This window comes from Halichoerus grypus, chromosome 3, assembly GCF_964656455.1.
Source record: "Halichoerus grypus chromosome 3, mHalGry1.hap1.1, whole genome shotgun sequence".
Lineage (NCBI taxonomy): Eukaryota > Metazoa > Chordata > Mammalia > Carnivora > Phocidae > Halichoerus > Halichoerus grypus.
In genome coordinates, this window is record NC_135714.1 from 40,135,103 (window position 1) to 40,157,431 (window position 22,329).

Here is a 22,329-nt window from a genome sequence, read left to right on the forward strand (position 1 = left end):
ACTTCTCATAGAACAGTTAAAAATAGGCAATAAGGTAATGTCCTGACTATTCCTGGTAATTTCCGACTTCCTCAATTCAGACATTTACGGAAAACCCCAAATAAATGAAAACAAGTTGTGAAATTAACGTATGGATTTAACTTTTAAATCCTCTAAGGAATAGAGCAGCTAAGTAATAAAAGGTGGAGTTCAGGTGGCGCCTGGGTGGCTCAGTCGTTAAGCGTCTGCCTTCGGCTCAGGTCATGATCCCGGGTCCTGGGATCGAGCCCCGCATCGGGCTCCCTGCTCCGTGGGGAGCCTGCTTCTCCCTCTCCCACTCCCCCTGCTTGTGTTCCCTCTCTCGCTGTGTCTCTCTCTGTCAAATAAATAAATAAAATCTTTAAAAAAAAAAAAAAAAAAAAGGTGGAGTTCAAAATAAATATGAAAAAAAAATAGATCTAAAACTATTATATTAGTAATGAAGCATTCTAAAGCACAAATTGAAATCAGGATTTATAACACTTACTTTGATTGGGCAAGAACCCCTATCACCTCTGCATATAAATCTGCAATAATATGCACATTCCCAGTGTTGGTTCCTGAATATCTAAAACAACAAGAGAACAAATGCATTATCAAATTTTTCTACGAACTCTCCCTAATAAATCTGAAAATTTCTTATCAGGGTGTTATACAGTTTTTTTTCTCTGAAGATTCATCTATAGGATAATAAAAACCACATGAATTTTCTTCTATCTGGATTTTACTGTCATGAAATCTAACCTTCTAATTCTTATGTAAATCCAATCAATAGTTTTAAGAATTATTTTAATAAAATCTTTCCTATGGAGGCGCCTGCCTGGCTGCCTCAGTTAGTACAGCATGTGACTCTTTATCTGAGGGTCTTGAGTATAAGCCCCACACTGGGCATGGAGCCTTAAAACCAAAAAACAAAAAACCAACAACAGAAAACACCTTTTCTATAAGCATTTGGTGTGGATTCCGAAAGAAAAGAAAGAAAAGAAAGAAAAGAAAAGAAAAGAAAAGAAAAGAAAAAGAAAGAAAGAAAGAAAAGAAAAGAAAGAAAGAAAAGAAAGAAAAAGATAGAAAGAGGAAGGAAGGAAGGAAGGAAGGAAGGAAGGAAAAGAAAATTGCTTTGAACTCTAAAAACAAATAATCAATGAGAGTTTGAATTATACTTAAATGGTCTAAACCTGGCCAGCAGAGAAAACAATGACCCCAAGCTAGCATTTTACTTACCCTTCCTTATGTTTAAAGTGCTTAAAAGCTAAGTTTAGAACTTCATGAACTAAGGGATCGGGCACAGGATGAACAGGAATCTAGAACAAACAAATTATCAAGTCAGCAAGAGCTAAGTAGGTTACAAGTCTTTTCTGAGTGTTCTCCACATTTCAACTCATTAAATCAATAACCAGGTTTCCATTTCCATGATATGATCTACTACTACTTAGTCAATCTTCCCTTTTTCTAAGGATGTTACTTTCTCTGAGAATTCAGTTACCCATCTAATTTAATAGGCTCTAAATTTAAGAACGTTAGCTTCATAATCACAAATCCTTGAACTCTGGCCCATAAAGGGGAAAAAGCAGTCATGATCGCTGATGTGACTGTAATTATTACTGCCCGGAAATTACAAAGACACCCACATGTACCTCTCTGCAACACCAACAGGAAAGCAACCTCTGGCTGAGCCAGCCACACATTCCATTTGTCTTGATTTTCTATCATAAACAGTAGCCAAAACGACACCAACTTTTCCAATTTAAAACTATTTGTGGCCTTGTTCCTATTAGAAATCTGTCATTTAAATACCTTTGTTTTGTTTAATTCTTTTGCTCCTTCCTAAGCCATGAAACAAATCAAAATGTTTAAACCAAAAAGTAAAATCCCTGCCCCATCCCCCTTTTATAATCACTATTAATAGCTTAGTATATATCCTTCCAGATTTTTTCCTACACACACCCACACATACACACCTTAGTTTTTTTATTTTTATTATGTTACGTCACCATACAGTGCATCATTAGTTTTTGATGTAGTGTTCCATGACTCATTGTTTGTGTATAACACCCAGTGCTCCATGCAATACATGCCCTCCTTAATACCCATCACCGGGCTAACCTATCTCCCCACCCCCTCCCCTCTAAAACCCTCAGTTTGTTTCTAGGAGTCCAGAGTCTCTCATGGTTCATCTCTCCCTCCAGTTTGCCCCCCTTCATTTTTCCCTTCCTTCTCCTAATATCTTCCATGCTATTCCTTATGTTCTATAAGTAAGTGAAACCATATTATAATTGACTTTCTCTGCTTGACTTATTTCACTTAGCATAATCTCCTCCAGTCCCATCCATGTTGATGTAAAAGTTGGGTATTCATCCTTTCTGATGGATGAGTAATATTCCACTGTATATATGGACATCTTTATCCATTCTTCTGTTGAAGGGCATCTTGGTTCTTTCCACAGTTTGGCTATTGTGGACATTGCTGCTATGAACATTGGGGTGCATATAGCCCTTCATTTCACTACATCTGTGTCTTTGGGGTAAATACCCAGTAGTGCAATTGCTGGGTCATAGGGTAGCTCTATTTTTAATTTTTTGAGGAACCTCCACATTGTTTTCCAAAGTGGCTGTACCAACTTAGATTCCCACCAACAGTGTAAGAGGGTTCCCCTTTCTCCACAACCTCTCCAACATCTGTTTCTTGTCTTGTCAATTTTTGCCATTCTAACTGGTGTAAGGTGGTATCTCAGTGTGGTTTTGATTTGAATTTCCCTGATGGCTAATGATGATGAACATTTTTTCATGTGTCTCTTAGCCTTTTGTATGTCTTCTTTTGAGAAATGTCTGTTCATGTCTTCTGTCCATTTTTTGACTTGATTGTTTTTTTGGGTGTTGAGTTTGAGAAGTTCTTTATAGATCTTGGATATCAGCCCTTTGTCTGTGGTGCCATTTGCAAAAATCTTCTCCCATTCCGTGGGTTGCTTCTTTGTTTTGTTGACTGTTTCCTTTGCTGTGCAGAAGCTTTTTATCTTGATGAAGTCCCAAAAAGTTCATTTTCACTTTTATTTCTCTTGCCTTTGGAGACGTGTCTTGAAAGAAATTGCTGTGGCTGATGTAGAAGAGGTTACTGCCTATGTTCTCCTCTAGGATTTCGATGGATTCCTGTCTCACATTGAGGTCTTTCATCCATTTTCAGTTTATCGTTGTGTATGGTGTAAGAGAATGGTCGAGTTTCATTCTTCTGTATACAGCTGTCCAATTTTCCCACCACCATTTATTGAAGAGACTGTCTTTTTTCCATTGCATATTTTTTCCTGCTTTGTCGAAGATTATTTGACCATAGAGTTGAGGGTCCATATCTGGGCTCTCTATTCTGTTCCACTGGTCTATGTGTCTTTTTTTACACACCTTAGTTTTCTTAAAATGATGCATCTTTCCATGTCAGTACTTAGAGCTCCTCCTTTCTTTTCAATGGCCATATACTACTCAGCATATTATAATTTATTCAATGAGCTTCCTATTGCTGAACATTTCATTCCAGATTTTCAATAATCAATATAATGCTATACAATAAACATCTTGTACATTTAATGTTATATACTTGTATAGTTCCATGGGAGAGAGTCCTAAAGAAGGAACTGATGGATCAAAGATTATAAAAGTTACCACTGATATATATTCAAGGTCTATATATGTGTGGGTCTGTTTTTGAAAAAGCTCACTATTCTATCAATTTTTATATGTTGGTACTAAAATCATAGAGTCTTCATTATTAGACTTTATGAATAAGTTCTGATGTCTGGTACTGAAAATCCCCCTTATTTTTCTTCAGAGAGAGCTTAGCCATTTTTGGCCCACTGTTCCTCCATATTCAACTTAGAGTCACCCTTCAAAGGTACACAAAAAATGTCAGGATTTTCCATTGGAGTTGCAATCAATCTATACATCAATCTGGGGCTAATTGTATTCTTCTACATTCACATGGAATATCTTTTCACTTCTTTAAAGGCTTTTGGCAAGGCTTTATAATTTTCTGTTTTTGTCCTTTGATGGGCTTATTTCTAATAAATATGAAGAGAAGCTTGATTTAATTAGTAATAAGGAGAATGAAAATACACAAGGTATCATTTTACACCTACTCAATGGCGAAAAGTCTGACAATACCAAATAGTAGAGATAATGTAAATGAATGAGGTTTATAGACATTGCTGGTGTTAAGTTTAAATCAATTTTTTATATAGCCAACAATCAAGTGAAGCAGATCAAAGTATGCCACCTCAAAATACGTCACTTTGGCATGAGAATTATTTTGAGCTGAAGGCAACTGACAAAGAGCAGGTGCAAGAAAAGCTCTCCAGCTTTTCTTTTTCTGCCTAAAAGCAGTCTCCCCTCTCTTTCCCACACCAAGAAAACAACAACTGTTATCATCAGAACCAGAAAGCTGACAATGAGATAGGTCTGCACAAAGCTTACTAAACAGCCCTTATCTTCCATTAGTTTCCCCCATAGATCTTCCTTCCCCCAATTTACCACCCCTAGAAGCCCAGACACTTTTCCTTTGTCTTGTCACTTCACAAAGTATTGCTCTTTGTTAAATTTTAGGGCCTAACCATTCTTTGTCTTCAACTTCTTTTCCATGAAGACCTCCATATGCGTATGTAATAAACCTTTTCTCCTGTTAATGTGATGTTTCTCAATTTAATTTGTAGGGCTCCAGGAATTAACTTAAGAGGGTGGAGCTCCACTACACTAGCAATTATATGCCTAAGAAAATTATTATGTATAGCTACACACTTCATGGATTAATCCTAGGAACATAATGTTGAGTGAAAAAGTCCCAGAGGACAACATACAGTATGATACATTTTTTAAAGAAAATTCAAAGACAAGAAAAACTTACTATTCAAACATATGAAAACATTTTTTAAAGAAAATAATTAACATAAAAATCAGTATAATGGTAAGAGAGTAGCCAGGGAGTGAACTAGGAGAGATTCACATAATTAGGCTTAAGCTATCGGGTTTTTTGGGCCTACAGGTAACCATTATATTGTAAACAAATACAAAGGCAGCCACACAGAGACCAATGATAACAGTGTACCTTGAACCAGGATCATGATTTATCCCATTCTGTGGCCCGAAGTCCAATTAAAACAAAACACATAGGAATTCCACATTTCCCTTTTTTTTTTTTAACTATATATATTACAGAACACCTCATCAATAGGATAAAATCATAATAGAGATTTTAATTTATCAAGAAAGCCACAAACTAGACTGGGGGAAAGAACAGCAGGGAACTCTAATTATTCAGAGATGGTCAGGGAATGTTTCTTGAGGGTTTGATAAAGGGGAGGTTTTTATTTAAAATCTACAAAGGTAAATCAGGAGTCTATCAGGAGGGAGCTGAATTTAGTCCTGAATAACGATTAGGAGCTAGTTCAAACCTAGTAAATAGGAGAGAGGCATTAGAAACAGTAACCACAATTACATTGTAATAAGGGACAAGAGATACAAGAAATCCAGTAAGTAACTATTCATTGATGTGTATTCAGCTCAATGAGAAAGTGACTAAACTCACACAACACAGAGGAGAATACTAGCGTTTTAAAATGCTGTCCAGGGGCACCTGGGTGGCTCAGTCGGTTAAGGGTCTGCCTTCGGCTTGGGTCATGATCTCAGGGTCCTGGGATCGAGCCCCGCATCGGGCTCCCTGTTCAGTGGGGAGCCTGCTTCTCCCTCTGCCCCTCCCCCTGCCTGTGTTCTCTCTCTCTGTCAAATAGATAAATAAAAACCTTAAAAATAAATAAATAAAATAAAATGCTGTCCAAGCAGAGGGAGGCATGCAGCTAACACAGCTTTGAAAGGCTCATGGTGAACTTTTACTCCAGGATGGAAGGCTATAGCTTTATCTTGGCTAGGCAGATTGATATTTGTTGTTGAACAGAGGAGGATCAGAGAGAGCATTTGTCTCAGATTTCCTAGAAATTGGGACCATCCTAAAGGCCTGTACCTGGAATCCAATTTGAAGAAAATGAAGAAAATGTGCTTCATCACAAAATCAAATAGGGATTAAGTGAGGAAGCAGCTGTAATCCAAACTCTACCTTTCTTAGTTCTCAATGAACCTTTTAAAAGTAGTAGCCTGATAGAGAAAAGAAGTTTATTCATCTGTTTGTAGAAGCCAAGATTTGAAAATCCCATGTTAATAAATTGTACAGAAACGGAATTTATTCTACACAGGAAGGTTCAAGAATTCAGACTCTACAAGAATAATCTCAACCTCTGTCCCACATTGGAAGACTAAATTTTAAACCCAGGATTTCTTTAGCAACTAGAAATACTTAACTAGGAAGTTCATGATTGACTATATAATTATAAAAAGCTTTTCAGGGGTGCCTGGGTGGCTCAGTCAGTTAAACATCTGCTTTTGGCTCAGGTCATGACCCCAGAGTCCCAGGATCGAGCCCCCCATCAGGCTCCCTGCTCAGTGGAGAGTCTGCCTCCCCCTCTCCCCCTGCTCCTTCTCTCTTGCTCTCTCAAATAAATAAATAAAATCTTAAAAAAAAAAAAAAAAAAAAAAAAAAAAGCTTTTCAGGGACGCCTGGGTGGCTCCATTGGTTAAGCATCTGCCTTCAGCTCAGGTCATGATCCCAGGGTCCTGGGATCGAGTTCTGCATCAGGCTCCCTGCTCGTTGGGGAGCCTACTTCTCCCTCTGCCTGTCGCTCACCCTGCTTGTGTTCTCTTTCTCCCTCTGACAAATAAATAAAATCTTTAAAAAAAAAAAATTAAAAAAAGCTTTTCAATCTTTTATAGGCAGACACTTCCTCATAGAAGTGTAACAATCATGTTTTGTTGATATAGGAATTTCAGAACATTGGCTGATCAATTAAGTAGAGGCATGACAATCTTTTACTTGGTACTCTGAATACCTCTTTTTAGGACAGTACTATTATCTCATATTAAGAAGAAACTCAAAACAGTATTCCCAAAGTGCTCCTTTTTTTACACACCAAGCTGATGAATTTATTATAAGTAAACTATAATCAAACCTTTATACAATAAATAAAAACATTTTCTTCACTATAATGATAAAAGTGTAGAAAGACCATGGATTTTGGTTTAATCAAGCCAAAGCTTCTCTTTTTACTAGTTATATAACCTTGAGCAAGTTTCCATTTCCCTACCTATAAAACATAGACAACAGACTGGAACTCTATAATCAATGGCCCTGAGAGAATGAAAAATCGAGTATAATACAATTGGAGATTAATTCTTGTCTTCTCACCTTTTCCATCTTTTTCTAAAAGGGACTAGGCCAAAATTCTTACCTCCTGAGAAAGCAGGGCACACAAAGGGACTAGAATACAAGGATGGAGACACTGAGGGGAGAGCCTGGTAGGGAAAATGGCAGGAAACCAGGGCCCATTCGAGAAGCAAGGAGGCAGATGTAGTCTCCCAGCTGATCTTACCTCAACTGGGCCCATAAATAGGCCCTAGGGTAACAAAAACAATTACTATCATCAATGCTGCTGTCCCATGCATCCCAGTCAGCCCTGTGGCTACCCACTGATGGTTAAAATGGAGCAGACACCTACCACCAGGGGCTGACAAACTTCAGTAGGGAAGAGGCTGTCTGTGGATCAAGCAGCCTGGCTTCCAGAACCTATTCCAGAATTCATGGCGCTAATCATACAGGCTGGCTGCAGACATTTCACTGACCTTGCAATAATGCAACTCTGCATTTTATGTGATTTAATTTTTTATACTCCACTTACTGTGCTGTGCTGTGGTTTTCCCATACTGATTTCCTCACAGGAATGTTTAGTGCGCTCTAGGCCAGAGATATGAAATACAGGTTAACTCAAACCTGTAATTTCTCCTAAACTGTCTTATTTGGTCCAGCGATATCTGATGCCTACCAATGACATCTAGGGGCACTCTTAGCCATGCTATATACTCTTTATTACTCCCCTACCATGGCCACCATCAACCCTTTTTATGCGTCTGTGTGTCAGGTATTAGGTAGGCATTTTTATAAATATTACTTGTAACACTTAGTCTTACAGGGTAGATGATTGTCCCGTATTTTACAGATGGGGGAACTAAAGTTCAGAAGCTGATGTGTACTTCTCTAGAAAATACTGTATGCCCAGTTTCCGACATATAAAAATGCATTGAATAAAGGAAACAAATAAGGAAAGAAAGCTTTCAATTTTATCATATTGTAGCCAGAAAAGAGACACAGAAATAGAAGTGAAAGAAGAAACAGGTCTTATCTTTAATTTTTGGAAGAAAAAAAGGACCACCTCTACACATTTTAAGAATGGACATTTTCAGGATGCACAAACATTCTTAAAATCCCTATTTCTCCCCTTATTTTCAGTAATAATAACGATAGTAATAATAAAATCATTCTCAAACTGAATCTCAGAAAAAGGCAGCGGGGTGGGGGTGGGGGCAGAATCCTATTTCAGCTTATAGAGGAAAAGTTCTACTTTCATGGAGTAACATTCCCACCCATAGTATCAAGACTTTTTCAGGTCTTGTCATTTGAGATTTTAGAAGCAGCTCTAATTCTACTTCAACACTCCAGAAGGATATATATCTAGTAGACTCTAAAGAATACCCCGGGGCGCCTGGCTGGCTCAGTCAGAGGGTCATGCAACTCTTGACCTCAGAGTCATGCATTCCAGCCTCACGTTGCATATAGAGATTACTTAAAAAACTTAAAAAAAAAAAAAATTACCCAAGTTTTATTCCAAGGCCATTCCCACCACCACCTCCCGAACTTTAATGCTTTTATCACATCATCAAAGTGAAAAATAACAAAATCAGGGTAAGATATGGATACTGTGGAGTCAGTGAGGCTCATTCATTACCTAAGCGACCAGCTTTCAGTGCAAAGGGGAATGAATACATTTAGTCTCAGAAAAATCACAAATAACTGCATAACCTTCAGGGAACTCATCCACATCGAAAATGCAAATGTTAAATCTGAAAATACTAAAGATGTACTCCACCTTCTGATACTTCACAATAGCACAAATAAAACTAAGCCAAGAGCTGGAAGTGGTTTACAAACCAAGTTTCCCAATCTTCTTATTTGTTTCAAAGAGCAAATGTCTGACTAAAATTTCATATGAAAAGAAAATTGCTTCAAACTTTCTAAAGCTTTATGTTTCCGTTTAATCATGCTTTTGCTATGAATTTGAAAGCCTTTGGTATCAACATGCTAAAATTGGTAGTTGGCCATGACCCCAAAATTATGTTTGACTTTCTTGAAAAAATAAAATCAGTCCTCTATCATCTTGAATTACTTTTGTTCCCACAGTGAATCACACTCATTTCATCACATTTATACTAACTCAATTCTTTGTCTAATTTGTCATGATTAAAACTTTAATTTTCCAAGATGCTGGCCATTTCACCTAATTTTGTATCACTGATTTTACCAATATTTCTATTATTAACGGGAGAAAACTTGGAATAAAACAGTGAACTAACTTTATAATCATCAGCAAGTCACTAAATTAAGAACATTTCTTTATCTGCAAGATGAAAATAACAGATAATACTTATGGAGCACTTTCCATGTCCCAGGCGTTACTGTATTTAATGCTTATGATTCTACAAAAATGATATTATCATCCCTCTTTTACAGAGGGGGGAAAAAGGTAGTGGATAATAACTTGCCCAAATTACACAGCAAGACAATGACAGAGCTGAGATGAAAACACTTGCCCTGTCTGTCTCCCAGTTTTATTACAATGACCGGCTGATACAAAGGATATAGAGCCCTCAGGCGTTATGAAGAGTTCTACACACGCATGAAATTATTCAAGAAACAGGGGCGCCTGGGTGGCTCAGTCGTTAAGCGTCTGCCTTCAGCTCAGGTCATGATCCCAGGGTCCTGGGATCGAGCCCCACATTGGGCTCCCTGCTCAGTGGGAAGCCTGCTTCTCCCTCTCCCACTCCCCCTGCTTGTGTTCCCTCTCTCACTGTGTCTCTCTGTGAAATAAATAAATAAAATCTTTAAAAAAAAAAAAAAATTATTCAAGAAACAAAAAAACGTATAATATATGAGGTCAAGGACTAATCCGTAAAGAATATTTACTCCTCCTTATGACTGGCCCAACCATGTATCAATACTTCAGTACTCCTGGGACCGTCCGTCTCATCAAAATAAAACTGAGTCACGTTTTAATATGTCTCTTACATGGGGCAAAAGTAAAAATCCTATTAAATTCAAGATATATTACATTGATTAGTCTCCAGATCTATTAAACCCTATATCACTTTGACACAGTAGAAAATTGGGTTAGTTTGTCATGATATTTCAGAAAGCTCTATTGATTTTTACTTCATTTTCTCTGGTTTTATTAGTTTTGAAGAAGCGAAAAAGACTTCCTTTTACTGGGGAAAAGAAAAAAAACCTATGTCAGATTTTTAATAAATAAAGTATCTCTGTGTTCTTTGTGACAGATTTTATTCTTTCATGGGTGCATTTGAGTGAAAGTATGAGGATAATGAATAAAAGAGAGAAAACAGTAAGTGGAAAGGCCACTGTAGGTTGGAACAATATGGTGACAGAACCAAAAAACAGAGCTTTGCTATTAAAGCTGTTGTAGGGATGCCTGGGTGGCTCAGTTGGTTGGGCGCCTGCCTTCGGCTCAGGTCATGATCCCAGGGTCTTGGGATCAAACCCCCCATCCCTGCTCATCAGGAAGCCTGCTTCTCCCTCTGCCTGACGCTCCCCCTGCTTGTGCTCTCTCTGACAAATAAATAAATAACATCTTTAAAAAAAAAAAAAAAAGAGCTATTGTATTTCTTTTTTTCATACTTTGAGTCCATTTGAACCATGGATCTGAAGGGATTTTGTGGAATGAACTTGAAAAATGTGCCCCATGGAAGTTTATAGATCCAATGGTTCTCTCCTCCAGAAGAGCCATCTGGATTATTTTTTAAGAGGAGAAGGAAGGAGGATGAAGACCAAGAGGATGGGGAAGGCGAAAGGACAGGGGAGAGAAAGGGGAAGAGGAGAGAGAGAAACTGACATAGGGCTTTCTGTGTACGGAAGCCCTGAAACTGCAATTTGGAGCACCTTTCAGAGGAGACACCGAATGGCAAGTAAAAGAATGTCTTGGGAAACAAAGGAGAAAAGGCACCATGGAGCCAGATCAGAGAGGGGCCTGAATGTCTAGGGGAACTTACAATTTCTCCTGCTAAAAGAAGAAAACCTGTATTATTGAATCAAGCAAAGAAGTGCAAAATGCTGGTTACCGAATCACTCACATGACCTACATGGGCACACAGGAGATGCTAGAGGTCAACCACAATGAGTCCTAGGCAAAGTCTAGTCATGGTCAGTGGCCGCTCTGGTCCAAAGCTCTTTTATCCCTAATTACGCTGGCCTCAGGGTCTTAGGATCCCAGTGAAACGGAGATCACAGAAAGCAAACCTGGCTTGTTAGCACAACTCCCAGAGGAAATTTCTTTCCTACACCTAGAGAAAGACCTTTATGAAAGGCACAAATTAATTAAAATGATTTTCACCTTTGATTAACTCACTTATCTGTTTTTCATGTTTCAAACTTTTATGTGCAGATTTCAGATACTCAGATTTCAATGATTTTTCACATGTTACAAAAACAAAGGCAAAGTATAAAGAAATACATCATTCAAATAATTTTATATTGCCTCTGTCAAAAAAAATTGGCTGTCAATTAACTTTATAGCTAACATTTGCTGTTTGTTTTCATATTATATATTCTACTTCATTTTGTATAACAAAAACAAAATCCCTGTCCAAACAGGTCATATGGAAAATGTGATTTTTTTTTTTCTTTTAGGTTTCCTAACTTTTTCAAAACATCACAGTGTACGTGGCTGGAAATATGTGGCTTGTGTTTGAATGATAACTTTTTAAAGACTACAAACTTAAGAATACTTTCATGCATTTGAACAAAGTAGTTGATTTTAGTAAATAAAAAAACAAAAATGGACAAAAAAAAAAAACCTTTCAAAATCAGTACAGGTATCTATATGTATTTAAATGTATACCTGTACTCATTTTTAGTAATAAAAATATACATGACACCAGACTTCGGATGTTAAACTCATGAGTGCAGCGTAAGCACATGCCAGCATCCTAACCAACACTGAATAGACATTAAAACATTATCTTGAGGTGTTTTCACTTGTCCAAAAACCATTCACACGTTGGAACGCAGGCTTGATGGCTTCGGAAGAGAAATTCTTTGAAAGTGGACTGAAGTCGATGAATGACAGGCAGACTGTATTCACAGCTAAAAGCCCACATGTAACCCAATTTCCATTCAGCTCAATTTTGCTAACAAGATCTATCTTAGACGGCATTTTACAAAGGTAAAAAGAATAGGAAGTGATAGGTACAAACCATGAAAGCCCCAGGCAACTGAAGGACGTGTAATTATATTGTAGAAATCTAGCTAACGTGGGCCAGAATTTTAGACATAACATCCTAAATAAGGTAAATGAAACGTGAAGGCAAAATAAGAAGAAGAAACACAAACTCTGCAGACAAAAGAGCTTCTTACCTGCTTTAGAACTTCAACTAAAACTAAACAAAAAATGAAATCTACTGCTAAGTCTCTCCTTTCAAGAAGATAATCTCTTTCACGTTGTTGTTCATCCCTGAAACAAGAACCCCAAATTAGGATTGCACTTAAGACCATAAATCTTAAAATAGCTATTGGTTAACAGTTCGGTTATTTACTGAGCTCCTTGTATGTATGGTGTCCTACGGCAGCTGACTGTTCAAGCTGTTTTTAAATTACCCAATGTATGTACACTCTCATTTTCTTTCTCTTGTTGGGTATTTTGTACAGTATTGATGAACACGTCACTATTATATCTGTCAGAAATTAAACCCATTCTAAAGCAATCAGTTAAGAAAAATATTTTAAATTTTATTTAGAAAATCTAACATTACTCCATATTTGATCAGTATTTTTTTAAATTAAGAACTGAAATAAAAGTAGTAACTCTTCTGATGAAAATAGAGTGCCAGCTAACTTCTTGCATATCTAAGGTGAAAAATCACAAGTGGCATCAAATAAAGTCCAATTCCAAACAATGGATCATCTGCTGAACACAGATAGATGTTCTATGCAAAGCCACCTCCCTGGCAAATTCGAAGAAGGGAAAGAGAAGTTCTGGGATTTGAGTACCAAGGAGAGTCTCACGGTATCATAATATAGGGTTTGGCAGTCCTCCTGTATCACAATTGCTTCCCTTCACAAACCATAGGAACGGGACCTTCTTTGAATATTTTCTTAACTTCAACTATTAAAGGTCCTCATTGAAGTACTGAAATGATGCTCCTGAAATTCATTTTTGCATAACTATCCTAGTGATGAGTACCATGGAGATCCATCGACCTTAACTGGTACCTTCCCTTGATTTACAGTTAAGTATGGACTATGCTTTCCCTTTATTATCAGTTTCATAACAAAAGTAATCAATGTTTTTCCTTAGAAACCAAACAATACCGGTCTTGGGTTGAGAACATTATCGCCCCCTTCAACGAAAGGATTTCAATTCTAGGTAGAAGAGTGGAAAATGAGCCACTTACCCCTTAGACTTTGTGCTAGACCGAGGCCTGTACTCATAGGATTCATCTTCAGTTCCATTCTGGCGTCTGTACCAGTCAAACAAGGTGCGAAGTAAGGAAGGGAGACAGTGCTCTGCTACTGAGCTCATAGAGCTTATCAACTGAAAACATAAGATATTACCAAAAGATAAAATACATCATCAAGGTACCACACTCCTAACTATTAGCCATCACTGGGAAATGATTAACATTTCTAGGATAAACAGAGTAACTCAAATGCGATAAATGTGTTTTAAAATAAAAATAAGAATTAGGGGTTTATCCAAGTAACAAAGTGGGCTAAGTTTTACCCACTATTAAACTTTGCCCACATCCATTCAGTTTAGCTTAGCAGCTTTCACCTTTTTCCTGCTTCCATATACTACTCACATGTGTAAAAACATGACCCTTAGTAATATCCCTGATTATACAGAAGGATACCTATGGGAGAACTGGTATGCATAACATGAGAAAACCACACCTGCCTCCTTCCCCCTGACCAGTTCCTCCTCTATACTCACGTGAACAAAAGGTTGTAAATATTGCCACTAGAATGAATGAAGAGATGGAGGAACAGAGAAGACTATGTTATGTTAGAAACTGTGCGAAAGTAAACTTTGTTTTTTTTTTGTTTTTTTTTGTTTTTTTTTTTTAAAGATTTTATTTATTTATTTGAGAGAGAGAGAATGAGAGACAGAGAGCACGAGAGGGAGGAGGGTCAGAGGGAGAAGCAGACTCCCTGCTGAGCAGGGAGCCCGATGCGGGACTCGATCCCAGGACTCCAGGATCATGACCTGAGCCGAAGGCAGTCGCTTAACCAACTGAGCCACCCAGGCGCCCGCGAAAGTAAACTTTGTATCGTTCTGATGCGGAACAGAGAATTTTATAATTACATTATTAATTTGTGACACCCACACATGAACATATTAGAAATGTGTTGTAACAAGCTTTTAAAGCTTAGAATATAGAAGCAGACAGCATAAAGATAAATCTAGTGGGATGAACAACTGCTATTCAATTTGAGGCATCCCTGAAACTATCTGAATTCTAGGTGAATATCAAATCAATTTCATGAACAAACTCAGCGTTCCTGGAGCGCAGTTAAGAGGCACACCAGCCATCCTTAGCAAGCAGTCCCCAGGGTCACTCTTCATCTGGAGGATCTCGAGCAAAAAACCGCTCTTCATGGGAATTTCTGTATCTGATGCAACTCACTGCTCATAAAATTAATATTTCAAAGTATACAGTCAAACATGCTTCACTCCGTTTTTCTTAACTGAAAAATGATGGGTTGCAGAAATACTCAAGGTCTTGTTCAGGTCCAGGACTGTAGAAAGTGTCAGTTAATGAAGATAAATTGATACCTCTAGGAATTAAACATTTACTTTTCCTAATATTTGATAGCCTTCATATAACTTCAAAATGTACTTCATCCAAGGAAATAGAAAAGAATGAAAGTTTTATTTGATTGTGTAAGCTCTTTTTCTTTTTCCTTATCTCTGCCTTCCTTTAATCATGCTTTTATTTATAATTATCATAATTTGACAGGTAAATAGTTTCTAATATAGGAAATTAAACTAAAAATAAGATTTTAATTTTATTTAACTAATTTTTCAAATTTATATTTTATTAACAATGAACAGTATCACTCAAAGGAAATCCTTTTAATATCTAAAGAAGGAACAATAAAATACCATCCGCTATTGTAAATATATATTAAAGTTTCTACCACACTTGGCTTTTTACTGTGGAAAAAAAACTGAACTTGGGGCACGACTATTTAAAGTTTCATTAATCATTTACACAGAAAAAACAACAAATGGATATATTCCTTAAAAACACTGTTTAATAGGATTTCAAATTCTGATTATACATTTATTCATTAGTGGATTTAAGATCTGAATAATCTAAATACCTTTAAAATAATATAGTAATAAAATAAATAAAAATTACTAATTAGTAATAATTAATACCTTTTGCAGTAGCATTGAGATTTGAAGAGCCTTATATAAAGTGATCTTAATATTACTTTAACAGAGAATTAGCCTTCCTATCTATGGTTTCTTCTTAGGCCAGTGGCTACTCACTAAGTGTATGCATCAGAATCCCCTAGGAGCTATTGTAAAATACAGGTGCTGGAGCACTGCTCTTGGTAATTCTGATTCAGAATTGGGTCAGAATCCAGAAAATACAATATCTTGTTAAGTCTCCACCAGGTAATTCTAGCCAGTCATCCTTATCTAGTCAATTAAACTAATATGAACATTAATCTCTGTTTCCCAGATACATAATTATGAGAATAGTAGTACAGGAATACTAGGTACAAATGGAGAGCTAATCTGGGTTATTGGTTTTTGCAAAAAATATACAATAAAACAATTCCTGAATGAACATAATTATGACAGAAGAGGAAAGAATTAACATTATAGGAATATCACACTCAATTTTAGGTATTAATGTTCTATCTTAAGGTTCTGATAGCCCCAACAAGAAAAAACAAAAGTTAAAAGCTAAAATACTATGGGGCACCTGGGTGGTTAAGTGTCCAACTCTTGATTTCAGCTCAGGTCATGATCTCAGGGTTGTGAGATTGAGCTTCATGTCGGGCTCCATGCTGGGCATGGAGCCTGCTTAAGATTCTCCCTCTCCCTCTTCTGTCCACCCCCTTCTGTCCCTTTCTTTAAAAAAAAAAAAAAGGTAAAATATTATTATGTGAGAATTGTGTGAATTGGTACACCAGGGAAGACTGAGGTATGTTAATCGGAAACGTTTTAAGAAAATTTCAAAGGTCACAATAAAGAGATTACCAATGAAAAGTAAAAAGTTTTAAGACGCTAAATGACAGAAACCGGGGCACCTGGGTGGCTCAGTTGGTTAAGCATCTGCCTTTGGTTCAGGTCATGATCCCGGGGTCCTGGGATCGAGTCCCACATCGGGATCCCTGCTCAGCAGGAAGCCTACTTCTCCCTCTCTCTCTACTACTCCCCCTGCTTGTACTATCTCTCTCTCTCTGTGTCAAATAAAATCGTAAAATAATAAATGACAGAAACCAATCAAGTTCACAGATCATTCCATGAACCATAAAGTTCACAGTTCATAACTCCTTCTATTTACTTTGTTAAAAAACAAACTACCAATTTCAGACTGAATCTAATGTGTAATGATATAAAGGATCACTAAACAAAATAAAATAATTTCTTAATATTGGATATATTTGGACCAGACTGTTAGGATGAACATTATCCTTTCAGGAAAATATATCCCCCCGAAATTGGCATACCTGGTCAAACTGAAGATCTTCACCTCTTTGAAGAGATCTAGACAATGGCTTCTCCTACGGTTAAAAAAAAAAAAAAAAAAAAGCATATATACAAAATATGAGAAATCATATATATTAACAGATTCATGAGTTGGTTTTGTTTTTGTTTTCATTTGTAATTAGATTTTAAACAAAGGTAAGACTCCCTCTTTTTAATACACACACACACACACTTGCTACTACATACACAGAATACCTCTTTGAAAAAAAAAGAAATAAGTGTTTGCAAATGGGGAAAGAAATTGGATAGATAGGATAAAGGGAGGGTTGGGGACTGGGAGTGGAAAGTTGTTACTACAAAGATTTTTGTACCATTTGAACTTGCATATCACAGAAGCCAAGGGAAAAGAGTACTACATAAAGAAAGAGCATATTGACAGTGAAACATGATACTTTGGTGAGGTGACCTTTCAGTATGGTTGCTTCCTATTAAGTTAAGCTTCCAGTTTAGTGTTGTGTCTTCCTTCAGCACACAACAGTACTGGAACCTTTTTCTTTTTTTAACTTTCCATTTGTTATGTTCATTTATTTGCTGAAAAAACACAACTGAGTTCCTACTATGAGCAAGCAACATCCGTGAACCAAAGAGGACTCAGAGAACTCATTGTGGAAAGCTTAGACCCTTTAATCTTCAACCAATGGGTCTGGGGACATAACTGATAGTAAAGTCTCTCCACCCTCTCTCACCTGCATGTGCACTCTTCCTTGCTTGTATGAAGAAATGACTCAAAAGAGGTCAGTCCAGATTACTGTCTAAAGTTAGTATAGAAAGAGTGTCATGGGGGGGGCACCTGGGTGGCTCAGTCAGTTAAGTATCCCACTCTTGATTTTGGCTCAGGTCATGATCTCAGGGTCATGAGATCAAGCCTCACATTGAGATTCTCTCTCTCCCCCCACTCTCCCTCTCTGGAAGGGAGGAAGGGAGGAAGAGAGGGAGGAAGGGAGGAAGAGAGGGAGGGAGGGAGGGAGGGAGGGAGGGAGGGAGGGAGGGAGGGAGGAAGGAAGGAAGGAAGGAAGGAAGGAAGGAAGGAAGGAAGGAAGGAAGGAAGAAAGGAAGGAAGGAAGGAAGGAAGGAAGACATTGGGGCATAAAGGGGCCTCCACCCAGTAGAAAACAAAGGAGTGAAGGAATGGGCATGATTCTATGTTGCAATGGGTTGAGAGGAAGGGGGAGCAAAGAAAATCCTAGACAGATGGAAGTTTTGATGGACACTGGACACTCTGATGGTTAATTTTATGTCACAGGGTACCCTGTGATATTTGGTCAAACATTTTCTGGGTGTGCCTGTGAGGATGTTTTGGGATGAGATTAACATTTGAATTGGTGGACTGAGTAAAGCAGGTAGATTAAAACTCCCTTATGTGGGTGGGCTTCATCCAATCAGTTGAAAGCCTGAGCAGAGCCAAAAGGCTGACCCTCCCTGGAGTAAGAAGGTACTCCTGCCTGACTACACTGAGCTAGGGCATCAGTCTAGCCCTACCCCTTTTCCCATGTCAAACTGAAACATGGGCTTTCAGACTGGAGCTTACACTACCCGCTCTCCTGGGTCCCCAGCCTGCCCACTGCAGACCTTGGAACTTCTCAGCCTCCAGGATCATGTGAGCCAATTCCTTCCAATAAATCTCTCTTTATACACACATACCCTATTGGTTCTGTTTCTCTGGAGAATCCTAACTAATAAAAACATCATTTCTGATTTAATTTCCTCTTTGATCCAAAGACAGAATATGTCCCGGGGGCGGAGAGGGGGGAATGTGTTCCACATTTACAAACAGCATAAGAAGGACATTATCTAAGCAGTTAAAAATACGAAGCAACATCAAAGTACAACAATGGGGAATTCGGGTCAAAAAAATCATGGTATAGCTACACATCAGAGTATTGTATAGCCAGTAAAGTGACAGGTAGAACTAAATTTGTAGATTGGGAAAATGTTCTCAATGTATTAATTAAATTAGAGAATAACAGATATAATACTCTTACAAAAGGATAAAATGTATATATGGTGGTATATACATATATAAATACATTTAAAGCTCTAGAAACGTATTTACCACATACTAGTAATAAAAACAGAAAAATAGGTTGTTTTGTGGTTGAACAATTAGCTTACTTTTATTTTCTGTATTTTCTACAAAGAATGCAGATTACTTCCTCTCATTCTTAAACTTGAGGGCTGTTCTTGAGTTTCCCATGCTTGGTGGTATCCAGCAAATCCATTTAATTTTAGAACAATGTAGTGCACAACCATGAAAGTTATGGTTACAGAACAGACATTTTTTTTTTTTTTTTTTTAAAGATTTTATTTATTTATTTGACAGAGAGAGACACAGCGAGAGAGGGAACACAAGCAGGGGGAGTGGGAGAAGGAGAAGCAGGCTTCCCGCGGAGCAGAGAGCCCGATGTGGGGCTCGATCCCAGGACGCTGGGATCATGACCTGAGCCGAAGGCAGACGCTTAACGACTGAGCCACCCAGGCGCCCCTCAGACATGTTTTAAAATATGAGAAAAAACAATGTAACTAAACAAAACCATGAATTATGAAGAAGTGATTTTCAAATCTAGTTGTCACCAAACCTCCATGTACACGCCTGTATGTTTCTATACATTTAGCTTTAAAGATCTCTTTTTTTTTTTAATATTTTATTTATTTATTTGGCAGAGAGAGCAAGCGAGTGAGCATGAGCAGGGAGAACAGCAGAGGGAGAGGGAGAGGCAGGCTCCCCACCGAGGAGGGAGCCCGACACGGGGCTCAATTTCAGGACCCCAGGATCATGACCTGAGCCGAAGGCAGATGCTTAACCAACTGAGCCACCCAGGTGCCCCAACTTTAAAGATCTCTTAAGAACTATTCTCTGTATAAAAGAAAATATTACCTGAAATTCAGAAATTAAATCATTTGTTTCAGTTTCTTTTTGTTCTAATTCAAACAAAATTTATAACATAATTAGTTTAAATTAAAATAGCATATACAGTGTGATCCCTTTTGTGCATCTTCCTACCTACTTGCCTTGCTGGCTACCCCACACAGACTTACCTAACTTACTTCCTGAATATAGGAGATGGCTGGGATTATGTTCAAATATATGATGGCTGTTTGGTTGACATTTTTAGGATGATTTTCTAAACCTCTCTATGTTATGCTTTTTTATTGAATTTTAAATACATATTAAATGTGTATCAAAGAAAAATGAACATCATCCTTCTATAAAAGAAATGAGAATTTAGAAATGTGTATATTTTGAAGTTTCTTTATCTGGTAGAGTCCTATCACCTTCTGTCATTCATGGCTAATGTTGATGAAAACACATCCACAATTATATTTGCCACTGAAATGTAAAAATTCCCAATCTAGCTACCAATGAAACATGTTCTAACTAATTTAAATGGGATCTGTGACTAACATAATAAATAAAATTTAAAAAAAATAAATGGGATCTAACTGAATTCTGGGGCACTTTACTTTCTTAATAGGGATAGGTTTTTGGCGTGTCCCTGGCACTTGGGTCTTCACACTTGGGTGATTATCTTGCAGAACAAGTTCTGTATTTCAAAAACCAAGCTACACATCATTTACATCCAACATGACGATTCTGCAGAACAATACATATGCCCAATTACCTCTAAAATTTCAGTAAAACACAAAGTCCTATAGCAGTTCCATAGAACACTGTTTCTAAAAGTATCTAAAAGTTTGAAAAATAGTGAGTTAAAGGGCCTTTACTATCCTAATGTGAACTATTTATTTAAGATAAGTTTGGGGAGACAATAAGTGGCTTCTTTGCACTCATTTCATCCCCTTTTATTGTTTTTAATTTTTTTTAAAGATTTTATTTATTTATTTGAGACACAGAGATACAGAGAGAGAGCATGAGCAGGGGGAGAGGCAGAGGGAGAGGGAGAAGCAGGCTCCCCGCTGAGCCAGGAGCCGGACGTGGGGCTCGATCCCAGGACTCTGGGATCATGACCTGAGCTGAAGGCAGTCGTTTAACCATCCGAGCGACCCAGGCACCCCTCATTCCATCCCCTTTTATACTGTAAGTCTAAAGGTCTTCAGTGATATTTTGAGGACTGCTGATCTAAGTGGTTTATTACTCACACAGCATGTTTATACACTAGAGTAATGGCCAAGCAGAATTAGAGAGCTTTTCAGAAACACTTACAATGTTGTTTCATATTAACATATTTTACTTCTCAACAAACTCATGCTTCCTCAAAGATTTCTAAAGATTTCACATCCTCCCTGAGCTTTCCCTAAACCAGGAAATGGAGGAAGACTATTTTTTCCATAATAAGAACTCAGAAATGATTTTTTAATGCAAAAGGATACTCAAGTTACCGCAAGTACAAAAACATAAAATAAGTGTACTGCACTAAACAGAAATTACTAATCAAGAACTCTGTACTAAACTCTCAATTTAATTATAGGGTGATTGAGGACGCTCTCATCATTGCTCAAGCAGTTGTGGTGTCTTGCAATATGACATTTTGAAAAGATACACCATTTAAAAATGTTTATGCATATGCAACCCACTGTAACAACTAAAAAGAATAGAAATTATTCTCTATATTCATGCATGTATGCAAAGACTTTGTGCAACAATGTTTACCGTATTTTTTGCACAGTAGCCCCAAATTAAGGTAACTCCCAAACCGACTATCAATAGACTAGTAAGAAACGTTGTTATATTCTTTTATTAAAATAATATTGAATTATTAAAAAGAATGAGGCAAATTTATACAGGCTAATATAGAATAATCTCCAATTTACATTGTGAAAAATATCTAGATACAGAAATAAATACACACAAAACCTCCCATTTGCGCTTTAAAAAAGGTGGCAAAAAGAAATAAAAATTTTTAAAAAAAGGTGGCAGATGCTACAGAGATGGACAGTGTTTATCTTGATATAGAATGGAAGTAAGAGTCCTAACTTTTGTTATATAAAATTTAGAACTATTTCTACTTTTTATAAGGTCATTATTTCATAATAATATAAAAAAACTAACAATGAGGGGCACCTGGGTGGCTCAGTCGGTTGAGCGTCCAACTCTTGATTTCAGCTCAGCTCATGCATGATCTCGGGGTCATGAGATCGAGCCGTGCATTGGGCTCCACACTCAGCGGGGAGTCTTCTTGGGATTTTTTCTCTCCTTCTCCCTATGCCCCCCCCAAATAAATAAATAAATAAATCTTAAAAAAAAAAAAAGAAAGAAAGAAAGAAAAAACTAAAAATGATTCTAAGGTTCCCAATCCTTTATGTTCTAATTTGATTCTTTAACTAGTATATGTATAGAGTACCAAGAGCAACATGTAGCCTCCACGGAAAGCAAGAGTGTTTATTGAAAAGATTTTGGTAGCATAACAATGATATGGAAA

General features: G+C 37.3%; 1 protein-coding gene across 3 annotated transcripts in view; it reads right to left on the bottom strand.

Moving 5' to 3' along the window:
- The window catches only part of FRYL (FRY like transcription coactivator), a 255,835-nt gene that overhangs the window by 112,790 nt on the left and 120,716 nt on the right, over nt 1-22,329 (bottom strand). For all 3 annotated transcript variants that reach the window (XM_078068586.1, XM_036093014.2, XM_078068585.1), the window contains 5 exons: nt 16,912-16,965; nt 13,614-13,753; nt 12,577-12,673; nt 1,240-1,319; nt 506-586 (listed from right to left, as the gene is read on the bottom strand). In XM_078068586.1, coding sequence (XP_077924712.1) covers nt 506-586; nt 1,240-1,319; nt 12,577-12,673; nt 13,614-13,753; nt 16,912-16,965 — 452 coding nt within the window. The remainder of the gene's footprint in view (nt 1-505; nt 587-1,239; nt 1,320-12,576; nt 12,674-13,613; nt 13,754-16,911; nt 16,966-22,329) is intronic.